At 40.7% G+C, this 17442-nt stretch overlaps 2 protein-coding genes across 3 annotated transcripts; one reads left to right on the plus strand and one right to left on the minus strand.

Moving 5' to 3' along the window:
- cdhr2 (cadherin related family member 2) lies at window positions 1-13086 on the plus strand. Of its 2 annotated transcripts, none has more exons than XM_023419317.2 (31): window positions 1-57; window positions 1267-1324; window positions 1422-1481; window positions 1577-1716; window positions 1818-1868; window positions 1957-2046; window positions 2271-2360; window positions 2450-2572; window positions 3236-3382; window positions 3736-3811; window positions 3911-4020; window positions 4462-4674; window positions 4795-4944; window positions 5072-5233; window positions 5338-5399; window positions 5506-5749; window positions 6349-6588; window positions 6686-6755; window positions 6839-7423; window positions 7548-7619; window positions 8309-8358; window positions 8450-8601; window positions 8941-9037; window positions 9147-9235; window positions 9372-9443; window positions 9726-9861; window positions 10709-10830; window positions 10978-11091; window positions 11200-11283; window positions 11638-11701; window positions 11798-13086. In XM_023419317.2, exons 2-31 carry the CDS (start codon window positions 1270-1272, stop codon window positions 11942-11944), a joined length of 3867 nt encoding a protein of 1288 aa, XP_023275085.1. In that variant the 5' UTR covers window positions 1-57; window positions 1267-1269; the 3' UTR covers window positions 11945-13086. The 2 variants fall into 2 exon arrangements, with proteins under 2 accessions (XP_023275085.1, XP_087033527.1); XM_087177401.1 differs by having other exon boundaries at window positions 11801-13086.
- Window positions 13087-13177: 91 nt separating this feature from the next.
- gprin1 (G protein regulated inducer of neurite outgrowth 1) lies at window positions 13178-16916 on the minus strand. The gene is made up of 2 exons (XM_087177402.1): window positions 16759-16916; window positions 13178-16257 (listed from the first exon to the last, which is right to left on the minus strand). The coding sequence occupies exon 2, from the start codon at window positions 16225-16227 to the stop codon at window positions 14056-14058; it is 2172 nt and encodes a 723-aa protein (XP_087033528.1). The 5' UTR covers window positions 16228-16257; window positions 16759-16916; the 3' UTR covers window positions 13178-14055.
- Window positions 16917-17442: the final 526 nt, after the last annotated feature.

Here is a 17442-nt window from a genome sequence, read left to right on the forward strand (position 1 = left end):
GCCAAAGGTCTCATCCAGACGTCAGTAAAGGAGAAGCTTGCCTGTGAATGTTGTCTGGTAAGTCTAACTTCTGCATTGTAAATTACTTTTATGCTTTTTAAATGTTACTGCGTTGCTTTTAATGACTGTATAACTCGGATAAGATTACAAAATGAACAAAATTATTCCCAGTATATGTGTTTAATGTGCTGAAATTGTGTCTCTTTGATCTAGTGTGGTTAAAATGGTGTAACTGTTGGATACAGTTACAGTTTATACTCATTTTTTGAGCGTTACATTTTAAAATGGAACGATTCAGGGAGCAAGGTTATACCAGTGATTCATCCTCAGAAATCACAGCATTAAAAACCTGTTTATTCTCATATTGATTATGATTTTATCATCGATCATAACATCCAAAACCTGCTACAAGGCAGATTTGAACTTTATATTAGTCCAAGTAGAAACAGTGGAACTAATGGCAAAACCCTTAAAGCTGAAAAAACCCTCAGTCATTCACATAATGGGGGTCCATTCAATCCTTCAAGGACAATTCCCTAAATAAAGCATAATTAAAATGTTCTAACTGAATGATGACTGTAAAATCAAACAAATTTACAACTTGATTTTGGTCTGTTAAAGATTAGCTTCAGCTGTGCTTCTCTCATAATGTTCCTCTAAGTTTATTAGTATTAAAGAGGAAATCACACAGGGCAGACGCCTTCTCTGCTTTTCTCTGTAAATGAAACTTCCCAACATGTTATAGCTCACCACTCAGTAATGTTTTATTGTAGCAGGTGTTTACACCACCGGCGGATTCACATTTGAGAAGTTGGATGGATCTAAGTTGATGGCAGTTGTTGGTCTGTCAGTCTCAACAACTATGGGATAGATGAATTTCTTTACAGCGTTTTTTTTTAGCATAAATCCTAGTGACTTTGGTGATCCTCTGACTTTTCATCTAACGCCACCAGCAGGATGATATGTTTGGTTTCACCAAATGTGTGCAAGGACTGACATTCCCATCAGCCTCAGCTGTTCTGAAAGGGGATTATTATTATGCTCATATCCAGCTCTATATTTTTATGTATGTATTAGTGCTAATTAGCAAATATTGGCATGCTAACATGCTAAACTAAGATGGTGAACATGGTGAACATGGCAAACATTATACTGACTAAACAGCAGCATATTAGCTGTGCCATGGTGTCCACCTTAGAATGCAGCTCACTGGGTCTACTATCTAACCATCTTGCTTATAAGATTTCTCTTTCTTTTCATTTACAGAGAATGGAGGGGATCACAGGAAGTATTCTACTGTTGTGCCTCATCGGCTTAACTAATGGTGAGTATTCAGTTGATTTTACTTACTTATTGCCAACAATTTTGTCATTATGTCTTTACTTCACCAGCTAACACTTAAATACTGTGTGTTTCGGCAGCAAATACCGCTCCTGCAATCCAGACTTTCCTTTACAGTTTGTGTGAAGACATCCCCGTAGGTATGCATGTGTGTGAAATATTAAATGTTTTTATTCCACTTGTGATATTATGCCTGCACACCTTTTTATTGCATGTTCCACTGATGTTTTCACAGGTGGCTATGCGTTTACTATAAACGCAAGAGATGCAGAAGGTGACGCACTAACCTATACGCTCACTGGGCCAAATGCTGTTTACTTCACCGTTGGCAGGAACACTGGGGTTGTAACAGTCAACAGGGCCCTAGATAGAGAGGTATGGTGGGGTAGAAGAGGAGACCAACAACTTCCTTTTGGTTATTTGTGTTTGTATTTAATAAATGTATTTATTTGTCTTTATTTCTTTTTTCATTATAGAGTGGTGACTTAATGGAGCTTGACGTTGCAGTCTCTGATGGGCCCAATAATGTAAGTAACATGTAATTTAGTGTTAACCACCCATTTCATATCAGTTTGTTCATCATATTCATAGAGTGCATCATGCAATGTCTTTCAGACACCAGGACAATTAAATCTAGTATTATTAGAGGCCAACGACAACAAACCCATATTTCAGGAGTCTTCATATGATGTTCAGATCCCAGAAGTAAGTCAGTCATATCTCAGTTAATAACCTTTTTGTTAATCAGTGTTCCTACTTCAGCATGTTATGTTGTTCATGTCTGTTTTACCATGTACACCAAGACTGTGAGAGAAAAGCATCAATTTCCCAATCCATCATGATGTCAGAATCAACTTGTTAATGCTGAGAGACACATCTGTGTTTAATCTTCGGGTTGTTTTTTCTTTTATCCCCATCCAATTAATCAGAATACCAGAGTAGATACATCTCTGTTTAGAGTGCAGGCCACTGATGCAGACACTGGAACTGCTGGTGTTGTTCAGTACAGCATTGATGAAGTAAGCTTCTTCAATAAATCCATTCATTGATATTATATTGTGATGTTCCATAAATATTATTAAAGCTTCAACTTCACTCTGTTTTCTAGGTTACTCCAAATGAGGGATTCCGTTTGTTCAGCATCGTAAGCACAACTGGTGAAGTCAAGTTAAAAGGATCTCTGAATTATACTGCACTGAGCACTTTCTATCGGCTTAAGATTAATGCAACGGTAAGTATTATGCTTATAGTTGAGTTTGGGTTTTATGTATTTGGCCCTAATTTGACACAAATCATGATTAAGGAAAAGTGGAACTAGTCGCAAAGCATCTCTTAAAACTTAATATACTCTAATCATCTATCCAAACACCTCTTAATATAATCTCATGCTCCACTGAATCCTCAAAGCAATAATAATAATAATTTATATTTATAAAGACTGGAAACAGTGGGAAACAGCCAGTGCGGGAGAGAAAACTTCACCAGGGCCAGATATATTAAATATACCAGTGAATTAATCATGTATTATCATGTATAATCATATATATATATATATATATATATATATATATATATATATACATTATTTGATGCAATTAATGCAAATGTAATGTAAAAACAATTTTGAAAATGTTTGATTTTTAAATCTTACTTTTTGTTATTTTTTGTTATTATTGCTGTTAAGTGCTTTGTACATGCTTTCATGCATAGATTTTAATAAGTTAGAATTTAAACATTGTGTAGTCATTAAAAATCATTATCTTCTAATTGATCTTCTAATGAATCAATAATAATCACTTAATGAGTTTATAATTATTATTGTGGCAAACAAATTCTTCTATTACAAGCTGCCTAATGGGTTTGAATTTCAACAACTTTGTGTGTCTCGTAACAGGATGGTGGAGGCCAGTGTCATTTTAATGAAAATAAGTTCTTCTCAAGTATTGCATTTTCCTTCATTACGGTTGTGGATGTCCCAGACCTGGACCCACAGTTCATCAATGTTCCTTATGTAGCGAGAGTTGCGGAGGATTCCGCTGTGGTGAGTGCTGATGGATTTCATTGCATCAGAAAATGTGCTTAACAGTTTATTTCCAAAGACTGACTAAAAAGGAAATAAACCTTTTACCATCAATATTTCATCCGGTGTATTCCACCATCCAGTTAAAACAGTACATTACACATTTTCACATTTCTTTGTGTGACATCTGCACTTTATTCTAATTTACATACAGCTATGTGACCTGTAATGTATATCTCTGTCCATTTTATGTGGCAAAGCTGCTGCACAAATCTACAGGCACTAAGCCTGCAGTGAGTTTCCATACTGTTTGTGTGTAAATGAGGAGACTCAGCAACTTCAGGTTTCAGAAACTTTTATTTTTTCTTTGCCAGAACTTTTCTGTGTTCAAAGTGACTGCCATAGACCAAGACACAGGAGTCAATGATGAGATCATTTATAGCATTGAAGGTCAGCCTCAACAACTTGAAGACTCATAAATTTGGACAACTTGTTGTTTGTCAGTGAGCAAGTGAGAACTGTTTCTATTTTTTCCACATCGTTCGACAGACTCGACAGAAGTTGGCCTGTTCGGAATCTCAGGACATGGTGGCGTCATATCTGTGTTGTCAGCAATTGACAGAGAAATTATTGGTGATACTGTTACCCTGACTGTAAAGGTAAAGTTGCTTTTTCCCCATTTCTAACAAATGACAATGTTGTAAGTATTGCAGTGAGTGTAATACAGTTCACTGGTGACAAAAGCTTTACTATTTTATCTCACCTTTTCTGTCCATTTAGGTTTAAGTTTTACACACACACGCACATATATATTTCACTGATATGAGTGTGGTATTGATCTTCTTACGTGACTCAAAAAACCAATCAAATGTATATCCCAAAATGTTGAACTATTAGCATAGCTTAACATAAAGACCAGAAGCATGGGGAAACAGGTAGCTTGCCTCTGTCACAAGTTTAAATGCATAGACACTTGAAGGAAGCACGATCTTTGCTCCTGAACCTAAGTCTTCCTGAGTTTTGAGAACCTGTTTAATTGGCAACATTTATTTTAGTAAAATGTTGAGACAGTAAAATGATTCTACTTTGTTTTATTTAAGGCCACCGAGTCTAAACCAAACATCCACGGGTTGCAAGCCACTGCCACAGCAGCTGTACTTATCAACATTAATGACATCAATGACAACAAGCCGGAGTTTTACAAGTGTGGAGAGTCAGGAGACTGTGTGAGGAATACTCACTTCACAGGAGAGGTCTTGGAGCACTCGCTGGGGTCTGTTCCCATCAACATGACGGTCAAAGATCCTGATAAGGTAAAAAAAAACCAAACAACAGACATTTATCAACTAAAAGATGAGATTTTCCCGTATAAGTTAAAAACTCTGAATGACATTAATAATCAAGCATGAATCATTATTGCTGTATTTTGACAGATTTCCAAAACTAAACTAAGCCTGGAGGGAGCTGACAAGGATGTGTTTTCTGTGGAACCTCAATTTACCACATCAGATAGCATCGTTCAGCTTCTGGTCAAGCAGCCGCAAAAACTGGACTTTGAAGAAAAACAGCAAATGGTTCTACGGGTAAAAAAAAACATTAAAAACGTGCCTTTAGTCAGTGATAATAATATTAATGACGTCTTGGTTATTGTAGATTTTTCTAAGCGCCTTACCAGTCTGAGGTGTTTCCTGTCCTTGTGCCACGGTGCAGGTGGTCGCCATAGATGAAGAAAACCCCAGCTTCCAATCCACTGCTACAGTTACTATTAACATCAATGACACCAATGACAACAGCCCCACGTTCCCAGAGGACACATATAAGCTGAATGTGACTGAGCACTCTGATGTTGGGACAGAAGTGGCCAGAATTACTGTGAGTCCTAGACTATCTTTTTTCTTAATCAGACAGTTTGAGCTTACATGTCAGAAACTCTTGAATGGCTCTCCAACCGGCACATTTTATTATTCTTCCCCCAGGCAGAGGATCCTGACACGATGGATCAAGGCTTCATCACCTACAGACTTCTTCCAGACAGCATGTATGTCCACACTCAACCTAAACTACAGTGATTCTGGTTATTTGATTGAAGCCACTGTGTGCTTTATGCTGTCATGCTAACTGAGACAACACCACTGTGTTTCCAGCCTACCATATTTTGACGTGCAGCCAACTACGGGGATCATTTATGTGAAAAACAAAAGTCTGTTGGATCGTGAGGTCAGATCTGTGTATTCAGCGACCCTGCTGGCCAAAGACAAAGACGAGAAACCCGGCTCCACAGTGCTGGAGATCACTGTGACTGACATCAACGACCAGCATCCAGTCATCAACAGAGAATCTTACCTGGTGTTTGTGGAAGAGGGTGGACAGTTTGAAGTTAAGATAGAGGTAAATGTGAAAGCGGTAAATATTTCCATCTCATAGGTGTTGATGTTGTATTTAAGGGTATATTACATATTTAGCATAGCACTCTTGTAACACTGTTGGACTCATGAAGGACAGTTTATAAAAATAAAAAAAAAAGATCAAAATGATTCCATGTACTATTCTTAATTGCAACGCCTTGGCGACAGTGTGAGGAGGTCCATTTCCTGTTTCAACATGACAATCCCCCTGAGCAGGTGAACTGACTATGATTCCACATGAATGATCACCCAACTTTTGGCACATTTTTACTGTGAAATTAAAACTGTCCTGCACAAAATCCTGAACTCAACCCTATCCAACACCTTTAGGGTGAACTGGAAGAAGCAAGGACCAGGCCTTATTGCCCTCTTGTGGCTAAATGGGAGCAAATGCCTGCAGCCTCAGAGTTTCCAAAATCTTGTGGAAAGCTTTTTTAGCATACGGGCATATTAATGCCCATAGTTTTGAAATTAAATGTTTACCAATCACATATAGGAGTTATTTTGGGATGTCCACATGCATATGACACTGTAGTGTTCTTGTAATATTTATGTTTCTTTTACTGTTTCTCATTTGGACAGGCTACTGATGCAGATGACCCTGATACAGCAAACAGCCAAATCGTGTATGGAATCATGCCAAGCATGTACAGCGGGAACTTCACCATCGACCCAAACACCGGTGTGTTGAGGAACAACGGGATCCTGGATCGTGAGGCCCTGGACCCGCTGCTGAATGGAAGGATCGAACTCAACATAACTGCTACTGACAAGGGAGATACTCCATTGTCCACTGTGGTTCCAGTTTTTATCACTGTCGAGGTAAGACTTTAGTGATAAAGTCATCAGCGCTGTGTTGCGACTGATGCTGCCATTCCTGGTGGGGACGATAACTGTCAACGTTTCCTTTTTGATGCAGGATATCAATGACAACATGCCACACTTTGAAGCCTCGTCTTACAAATTCAGTGTTAAAGAAGGAGAAAAAGGTCAGTGTTTATCCTCGCAAATGGCTGTCAAGTGTTCAGAACTGTGTGGCTGGATTTTAATCTTATTTTTCCATCGAAATCAGGTGCATATGTGGGTTGTGTTTTCGCGGAGGATTTGGACCAAACGACAGACTTTAACCGCATCTCCTTCAGCATCATCGATGGAAGCTTCGGCAGCTTCATCATTCGCACATTTGCAGACAAGAAGGGTTACAGGGGAAACATCACTGTGGACCCTGACATTGAGTTGGACTACGAGAGCACTCGCAAGCAGTTCAACCTGCGGGTAGAGGCGACAGATCTGGAGCAGAAAAAAGCTGAAGTGACAGTGGTGGTGGACGTGGTGGACAGGAACGACGAGAGGCCCGAGTTCAAGCCGACAGGGCCCGTGACAGTGAAGGAGAACACCAACAACAGTGAGGCTATTGGGAGATTCACCGGGGTGGACAAAGACGGAAACCACTCGCTGGTGTACGAGCTGGAATCCCTCAAGTGCAGATGCAACGGTTCCCTGACATCCTGCAGCTGGTTTATCCTCGATCCATCAGGGGAAGTCAGAGTGAACCCGGAGGACACGGTGGACTACGAACAATGTGATCAGGCGCTGATGGAGGCTCGGGTGGTGGACGAGTACACAGAGAAGGGAGAGAACAGCAGCATTACAACAGGTCAGAACTGGGTTGTTTACAGATAACAAAATTATAAATAAATCAAATAAATCAAATAAACAAATAAAAGCACCATCAAATGCACACAAGTCGGTTCACTGTGTTTTTCTTCAATCTCTTTCAGCACAATTGGTGATCAACATTGAAGACATGAACGACAACACTCCAGAGTTCATTCCCTCAGATTCTGTGTTTGGTGAGTGAATGTCCGAATGTCTTTTTTTTTTTTTTTTTTTCATGTGACACCTTAAACGTAAAGCTGTCTACTCAAGATCCATTGTCACGGCTTGAAAGCGTGTGAAGTAAAAAAAAAAAGACCACTTTTTTATTTTCACAAGTCATTTGAATAATGTCAGTAAAAATGTGCAGTAATTTACAAGAAACAAAAAATGACATCATTGTGACAGAAAAATCTCAACTCATGGTTAACTTACAAGTTTTTGTTTTCCCCAGAACTTTAAACTACTTAAACTATATCACAGTCTTCATTAGTGGACAGAGTTTGCTCTGTTGTCAGTAGAAGTTCAGTAGCTGTTATGATTTTGTCTCTTATTTTGAGAAACATCTGAGACAATATATTATTATTATCATTATTCATAGTATGAATACATATAGATCATTTTCTTTAGATTTTTATTTTTCTGTCGACCCCTTACATCTATTATTTGATCATGTGCCCTGATGGCCAGTTTAGGAAACACTGATTTAACGGGACATCGTCCTGCTCCAAGCTCAGTCATTTATACCAATAAACTTTAGTACTTAGTATAAAACTTGTTAATACATAACTTTGAGGCTAAATTCATCTGTTTTGTAAGCGACATTAATCAAAGATTGCTTATCATTCTGTGAGTTTAATACTGATTTTCTGTCTGTGTACTTCAGTTGTGGTGTCAGAGGGTGCAAGTAAAGGGACATCAGTTGCAGGAGTCACAGTGAGTATGAAAGAAAAAAAAATGACATGATTTCATCTTGTTAACAAGATATGTGACAGACGTTCGTGCTTGTATCTCATGCTGCTCTCAGGCTACTGATGCTGACTCTGGAGTAAACAGGCAGATTGACTTTAAAGTAACCGGAGTGAAATTTCAAGACACCAGCAATCACACAAATGAGATGAGGATGTTGTTTGAGGCCGTCACCACACAGCAAAAGGACATTTATGTTGGGATTATACAGTGAGTACAAAGTCGTCTGTCAGCATCATTGAGTATGCATCCTTCAGCTCTAAACGGAAACAGACACAGGTCAACTACAGAGAAACAAAGCAACCAAGAGACACAGAAAAAAACTTGTTGCTGAAAAAGACACTAAACCACTAGGAAGTGACACTAAATGACCACAAAGAGACAAAAAATCACAAACGTGACTACAAACAGACTGAAAACAACGATGAAGACATGCCACACCCTCACAAAGAGGCACAAAATGACCACAAAGACCTGCGCTGGTTATCTGTACCTGTTGTCTCAGGACACGCCCACGGCTGCTCTCATGATTTCTTCAACTTTCCACAGAACTACCGAAGGGCTTGAAATGTCACTGAAGGGGAAATATTTGGTAACAGTGACTGCAACTGATACCGGCGGCCTCTCCAGCAGCACCGTACTGGAGGTGAGTGACTGAAGTCATGCAGCTGAATTTACATTCAAGTGTCTTTGTAAACACCAGAGGGACAGTAAAGACTCCGGCCTTTGTTAACACTGTTCTTTGTACATTGCAGATTTTCACAGTGGATGAAACGTATAAGGTTGAACTTCAGTTTACAAAAAGCGTTGCTGACGTTGAGCAGAGTCGTGATACAATCATCAGGTATACATTTCTCCAGGCTACACTGTGTTTTAGTAAAGTCTGAATCTGTCGATAGAGAACTGAAGCGTTTTTCTACGGAGCTCTTTTCTCATTGAGGTCTCATTGAGTGTTTTTTCTCTGATCTTGACATTTCCAGGTCACTTACTGCTGCCACCAAGGCTGCTGTTGAAGTTGTTGCTATCAAGGCTGACACTGCTGAAACATCAAGGTAAGCTCCTCTGAAATCAGCTTACATCAAAATATATTACACTGACTGGTGTTGACAGAAACTCCAAAATAATCTTTAGCTTTTCACTTACCACACTAACTGTTTCTGTCCACTAGGTGGCGCAGCGTACCTGTGAACTATCATGCTGTTGAGGATAACTTATTTGATGATAATAGTTGCTGATAATTGCAGCAACATAAGATGATTTTAGATTTATAAGCTAAGATTGTTGATTTGGTTTCATTACATTAAGTGTTTGAGTGCTTTGTATTCTTCTCTCAGGGCGTCAGACATCACTATCATGGTGGCATATTTTGTCTACTCCAACGGGACAGCTCTCACCTCTAATGACGTGGAGAAGATGGTCTCTGATCCTGAGCATTATCCTGTGCTGGCAGACCTTGGCCTCATGTACATTGTAAGTACGAGCAGATTTAAAACTGAATCCTCTGTCATGTTATACTTCCTTTACTTTACATTATCAACTTACAATTACAGCAACTTTATGTTCCTCATGTGAATTTTTGGAGTAGTTTTCCATCACGTCTTCCCCCACTGCTGTTAATGCAGAATCTTCCACCGTACTGGGAGACATTTCTTTCTCTCTGGGACAGTGAGTCCTGGAAAAAGAGATGAGTCAAACTAAATCGGAGCAAGAAGCACATCAGTAACAGTACAGTACCGTTCACTGCAGCAGTTTCCTGTTGTTTTTGTCTTTGTTCACTGAGCCAAGCGCATTAGAAAAACTGTGAAAAAAGCAATGACCCAGTAGAAATATTTGTTGTGGGACACAAATGATTCAAATCTGTTTCTTTGACAGATTAACACATTGTTTATCTCGAGGGACAACTCAACTGCTGCTATGATTCAGCAACAGCCACAAAACTGTTGATGGACTGTTCATCATTTCCCCACTTATTTGCCTCATGAAACCATAATTCATTGTATAGGATTACTACAACTGAACAATTGATTATCATAATTCACTCTGTTTCATTAAATATTACAAACATAATCAGAATTTAGTGATGGTGGAGTTTATTGAAGAAGTGCAAGACGTCAGAAAACTCTTTATGTTTTGAATAATATTAATAAGAGTCGATCATTTACAAGTGAAGATGAAACTAATAATAATTATAGTATTTTTATTGTACTTATATTTTAGGGTACTTTATGAATGATACTTGCAAAAGTGTAAATGTGTAAACGAATCTTTTTAGGTCTACAGATAACATTACACTAAAGAAATATTTCTTCTGTTTCAGGGGAAGGCTGCTGTGGTCGAACCAAATGTAGATCCTCTAAATTACATCCTGCTGGGGATGGTGGGAGGCCTCATCATCGTGCTGGCTGTCCTCACCACCTCTCTGTTGTGCACTCGCAGAAAGTAAGAAAAGGGGATTTGGAATAAAGTTGACAAAACATATTGTCTATCCCAGTAAAGACACACGCCCCAGGTTCAAAAGTACCATTGATCTCAAAACGTCTGAGAGGTAATGTGTCTTTGTACTCATCAACTCACTTCATACTACAGGTACAGGAGGAAGCTGAAGGCAGCTAAAGCCATGAACTCTGCATCCATGGTGACTTCTGACAACCAGAAAAGTGGTCCTGTGGTACCTGGAACCAACAAGTACACAATGGAGGGGTGAGGAGACAGCAGCATCTGCTTTAACAAAGGAATCCAAAGTAATGAATGAACAATAGGAAATATGGCTTATTTTCTGACTGGGTGTATGTCATTATTCTCTGACAGGGCTAATCCTGTTCTCAACCTCAACATCGACACAGCCATGGTCCTGGACTTGGACGAGGAGGATTCAGATGTGGACAAAGTCAGGTAAAGACAACCTCTCTGACTAGCATGACTCTCTCCACCATCTGCTGACAGCAGCTATATGCCCCGTCACCGTGTTTAACGAGGCGGTGGCTCACAGTGACGTGCGACCTCATGCTCCACTCTGTAGCAGTGCTGGTTAATAAACGGGGATGGTGTCCAGGTGGACATTTTGTCACAGTGTGCTCACTACAGCATGTTGTGACAGGGAGCTGGCTTTCAGCTCCCATCGGTGCCGTGTCACCTTTATTTCAATCGAAAGCCTAAACTCTGATTTAAGAAACAAGACTGTGTTTTTAATGATAAAACTCTGCATATTAGGATTATTTTGATCCTTCTTTTTATTTTTCACTGAAGCCTCAACTCGCTGGACTACAGTGATGAAATGATCATGAGTGGAAAGGGCACAAATCTTAACATGGTGAGTTTCCATTTTAAAATCCATCCACTTTCTAAAAAAAAAAACTTTTTTTATTAGAATATGGTCTAATTTCAAAACTTGCCTGCTCCTCATTAGCAGATGATCCAGGAGGAGGAGGAGGACGATAGCAGGCCACCAGAGTACATTGAGCCTCTTGGTGCAGCGCTGGCCCAGCGGGGACAGAAGAAAGAAAACCCTCTTATGGGTTTTAGTAACCCTGCATTCAGCACTACAGACCTGTGATGGAAATAATGAAGAGACAGTGACCGAGCTCAGGCCTCAGATGGACATATGTTGCTCCTCTGTAATCAGGCTGACCAAATCACAAATCAAACATAATTATGCATGAAGGCCTTGTCTTCAAATAATCTTCTGTTCTGACCAATAGTAAAATATTATTGAAATTCTACTATGAGTTTTGCACGAGGCCTATCGCATCTAAAGCGATGAAAACCTTATAATGATATCATTATACTATTACTTTGGTTGCTTTCTTTTTCTAAACATTTCTTTCTTTCTATTAATTGCTCGCTTGCAGAGAGTTAGATAAGTACGTTGATGCCACTTCATATCAGTTCATTAAATATGACACTACAACTATTACATGTAGCCTGGTTCTGTCCAAAAATCAGCCTTCCAGCACCTCGAGAACTCACTAAAAAAACACATAAAAACATGCTATATCCACACAAGAACAGATTTTCTAAACTTTGGAGAGAGTCCAGTTGGCTGTTTCCCTCTGTTTCCAGTCTTTATGGTAAGCTAGGCTAAGCGCTAAACTAAGCTCAGATAATCATAGCTTCACCTTTGCTGTACAGAGATGAGTGATATTGATCCTCTCATCTAACTCCCTCAAGGAAGCAAAGAGCAAACTTCCCAAAATGCCAATGGCTCGTCCTTTAAAACTGTCTTTACAAAAATATCTAGACAATGAAATCTATGGAAAAGCAAACAAAACAACTGTTTGTTGCACATGTGAATCACTTTATTTTGTTCATATATTAAGCAATGGTTTAAAAAGTGTTTGGTTTGCTTTGAAATAAACTGTATTATAAGTTATGCCAACACACAATGCTATTTTTTGTTGCAGCTGATGCTACTAGAAAGAAAATCAAAAAAGAGGAGAATATTGCATAATGTTGGTGTATGAATGAAATCATTATTTATAACTGCATGTCAGCCTGAAGGTTTAACCTAATGCATGTTTCATTTGTCAGTGTTTGCTTGGGGTTTGAGATACTTGCTGCTGAAATAAAACCTCATGCAGTGTGACGTTGTGACGTCCTACAAGCAGCAGATGCAAAAAACTATTTCACTGTTTACTGACATCTAAATGAATGTATTACAAGTGCAATCTGTGAATAAAATAATTGTCTTCAAATGTGGATTTTAGCCCACTTTTATGAAGTTAATGTGTGAACACCAACATCACCGACACTGTAACAACCTCTGAATTAAAACATTTAAAGTAAGTTTCATCACATAACTTACAACTGAATTACTTATCATGGCATTAAAATACAAATACATAAAAACAGCAATGACAGGAGTCATTACTTTTCTAAAATAATCATGATTGTGCTTGTCATCAGTACATTTTTTATAGTTTTTCACAATACAAACAAGTCATTGTGCCAAATCTAAAAGCAGAATATAAGACATACAAAAAGCCTGCACTAATGGTAGGGACTCCTCTCACTCACTGATCAAGGCAACATTTAGATCAATTCAAATTTCCATACATCCGAAACAAATTGACCCTCAGATTGTACTGACAAACCATGAGGTCATAAATCATAACCAAAAACTGTCACTCTGCTGTCATCTCTCCCGGTCAAAGCTGTTCATTGTTAAGCTTGTTTGAAACAAGAAGGATAGTTGGTTGCCATGGCTTCATCTTGTCTGAGGTGCATAAAATAAAAAATAAAAAAAGCATCAACAGCTAGAATGATTCATTGGACAGTTGAATGGCCTGGGTGAAAAACATTAAAGGAGAAGAGCTAAAAATGACATTGATATATCACCCTCATTTTTCCAAACAGAGAGTCCATTAATCTGTCGGCCTGTACAGCGAGAAGTCCCAGGAGATTTGTGAAAAACAGGAATCCAAGAAAAAAGAAACAAAAAAAAATCTTATATGGCTGATTCTCAGTCACGAACGCTCCACCATAGAAACCGTACAATAAATGCTTTTGTGCTTTTTTGTCTCGTGTTAGGAGGTGATTTGCTTCTCTCACTGTCAAGACACTGTCACATTGAAGTGAATCAGTGAGCATCACAGCCACATACATCAGATCTCGTGTGACTTTGACAGATGGTTTTTACCTGCGGCCAGCTGTTGCTTTATTCTTGTGTCACTCGGTGGTATGAGCTCTGGAGCAACAATGTGGCTGCTGCATGTTCTCCATCAGCAGGCGGAACGGGTTTCTTCTGCGTCGGCTCACCTTCCCATCCTCCTCCCCTCTCTTCCCGGCCCGGCCTTTACCCGACCCTGACCCCCCCTGGGCGGACTCTGAGGTGAGGGGTATGGCCGAGGGGTTGAGCGGAGGAGGGGGAGGCATGGAGGGCTGCCTCTTCTGCTTCTTCACCTGTTTCTCCAGGTGTTTCTGGATGGCTGAGCCCAGCACGGCCACTTCCACCACCGCCCCGTACACCTCCCACGTCATTCCTTTCTCGTCCCAGCTCACCTCCTGCACCGGCTCCTCACATTTCTCCTCACCTTTCTCATTACAATGTATTGCCTCCTCTTTGTCCTCTTCAGCTGCCTCCACTTTTTTCTCTTTGGTTACTCTCTCCTCCTCTTTAAGTGCTTCCTCCTCGTCCTCCTCCTTTTTATCTTCTTCCTCCTCCACTATCTTCTCCTCTATACTAGCCTCCTTCCTGATCTCAGGAAAAGTTGTGGTGGTGGGCGTCCTTGGCGTCATGGGCGCTGTGGCGACAGAGCGAAACTCCACCTGTTGACCCACCTGCAGCTCAGCGTCTTTAGTCTCCGCACCCACAGCTCCACATCTCCCAAAGGAGCTTGGGAAGTAGAAGGCTTGGTCCCCCTCAGGAGGAGTCATAGGGCTGGTAGCCACAGACTGACACTGCACCACCTCCAGGCTCACCTGTGTGCGGATGTTGTGGCAGCCGAAGGGAGCTGGAGATTCGGGGACAGGAGGTTTTGTCACAGAAACATCTTTTACCTCTTCACGTGTGTCTTTGATCTCAGCTTTTGGTTGGTCGCTAGCAGGAACAGATGATTCTTCAATTTTGGTTTGTGGGGGGTTTGTATTTGAGGTGTCCTGTGCCTGATCAGAAGCAGCAGTTTCCTTCCCATCACTCTTGTTTTCACTGAGCTCCTCATATTCGTCTATCTTGACCATCTCTGGCTCAATGGAATAAAAAGATAACTCAGCCTTCTCTTCCCCTTCCTCCTCACCATTGCTATAGTGGGTCACCAGGATTGTAATGTCCTGATCCATACTTCCCATCCTCTGCTGCTTACACTGCTGATTACTATCCTCCCGAGTTACTTGTGACTCCATTAACCCAGCAGCTGGGCAGCTGGCAGAGCTCTCTGGAGATGCATTTGAGCTGAAGCCTTCGGTCAGCTCCTTTGAAGTGGTGAATTTCATAGCTCCAGTTATCTCTGACTCAGCTTCTGCCAGACTCTTTGTCACAGGGAAACTCTCGTGCTGGCCACTCTCTCTCTGATCCTCACTCTTTTTCACTTTCTCCTCCTTCTGCACCGCCTCCCTCCCGATAAGCTCTGGGAAAGCAGTGGTTGAAGGCGTTTTTGGGGTCATGGGTGAGGTGGCAACAGAGCAGAACTCCACCTGCCGACCCACCTGTAGCTCAGCATCTTGAGTGTCAGAGCCCACACCTTCGGATCTACCAAAAGAGCTTGGGAAGAAGTAGGAATGGCCGCCCTCGGGAGGAGTCATGGGGCTGGTGGCTGCAGAGCAACACTGGACCACCTCCAGGCTCACCTGCGTGCGCATGTGCTGCTGTCCCAAAGGAGCTGGGGAACGTGGGTCGGAAGGGTTTGGAGTTGATGGCACAGGCACCAAGATACTCTCAATCTCTGCCTCTTTCTCTCTGTCCTGACCCACGCTTTTATCCTGAGACTCTTCCCTCTGAATTTCAGCATCTCCTTCACCATCATTCAGGAGCTTATTACAGATTGTCATGTTGTTGTGTACAGCTGTCGTTGTACTATCAGCTTCAGGTTGTTGTGTCAGAGGGATGGCATCAGTCTGCGTATGGTCTTTAACACCTATAGAGTCAGTGTTGTCTCTATCCCCTCCTGAGAGCACTGGATCTTTGGATACTGGATTATTGCCTCCCTCCTCAGTGTGGCTGGCATTCGTGTGTAGTTTTGGCTGATAGTCCCCTTGAGTTGTTGACTCTTGACTCGTGTTTATCTGAGGTCCCTCAGGCACAGAGCTGCCATTTGAGCCGCCTGGATGCTCTCCATCATCTGTCTTCTCACGAGGCTGGTGGTCCTCTCTGAGACCTCTCATCTCGTCCTTAATACTTCCCATTCTGCCTCTATATTAAAGTGGTACAAGTACCTGCAGGGCATAACACAGCGATGACACACTGTTTGTGCAATTTGTAATCAGTAACTACAACGACGAGCCGCAGCACGAGCCGAGCGTAAAACGATGGTTTGCTTTTGTGATAAAAATATTCTGTCATACGATACTGATGTCAAGTATCCAGATGCTGCCATGTTACACAAGTTACATCACTGCTAATACTGGATGGAAATTATTCACATGTATTTTAGCAGCCTATCCCACTGTAATCTGGGATATCTACCATTATTAAACACTTCATTAAACTGCACATTATATTTTACATTTTTTGGAATATTTTACTACTTGATTATGACTCAGATCTTTCTATCCTAAAAATACATTCACATAGCACACATTTAAATCCCTTTTTAGTCATCAACCACAAATCAAATCCAGAAGCATGCACAGGAATCCAGAGTAGTTGTTCAATTTTTGACTATGAAAACAAACAGGATCAAACAAGCTGCAGGAAATCACGAGTGAAAGACATACCTCAGCAGGTCAAACATCGCAAATCTCAGCGTTTATGGAGACCCACATCTGTCCGCACATCTCCTCTGTTTATTGATAGTGATTGCAGAGGCTACAGGTTTGTCTCTAGAAGAATCTATCTTAGGCAATCCTCGCTCTTTAAGCTGTGGCTGTGTCTGTTGAAAAGCTTCACATTCACAGTTTCCCTGGAAACCACGGTCGGGTTCTGGCAGTGAGTGGTATAATGTAATGACAAAATCTCTGTTCAGCTCTCTAATCATCAGTAAATCATAGTAATTAACTCCAGGTTCTCATAGCAACATAAAGGCAACTGTGTACAGAGATAAACCTGTGAATTGGCTTTGCTGGAGAGATTTTTAGAAGATGCATTAATAGGTGATAAAAGCTCTCAAGTGAGTACAGGTGATCACTTGTGAGGGCTTCTGAAGGGAGGGTGAAGTGTGCTGAAGAGGGATTTCTCTTCTTAAAAATGGTTTTATATAAGACAGCAATGTGTGTGTCTATGAAGGCCACATTTGTGTGACCACTCTTGGTGTAAAGAAATCAGTGATCAAACTGTAGTAAAAAGCTGTCTAGATAAAAAAACAAAAAACAAAACACTTCCTCTAATCCACATTTAGTTTTGTGGAGGCAGATCATCACAGGCTCATTACAGGACCAGATAGGTAATGCAAACTCAGGTCT

Source organism: Seriola lalandi, unplaced genomic scaffold (assembly GCF_002814215.2).
Source record: "Seriola lalandi dorsalis isolate HSWRI2012SDOR001 ecotype SW California unplaced genomic scaffold, Sedor1 jcf7180002054598, whole genome shotgun sequence".
Taxonomy (NCBI): domain Eukaryota; kingdom Metazoa; phylum Chordata; class Actinopteri; order Carangiformes; family Carangidae; genus Seriola; species Seriola lalandi.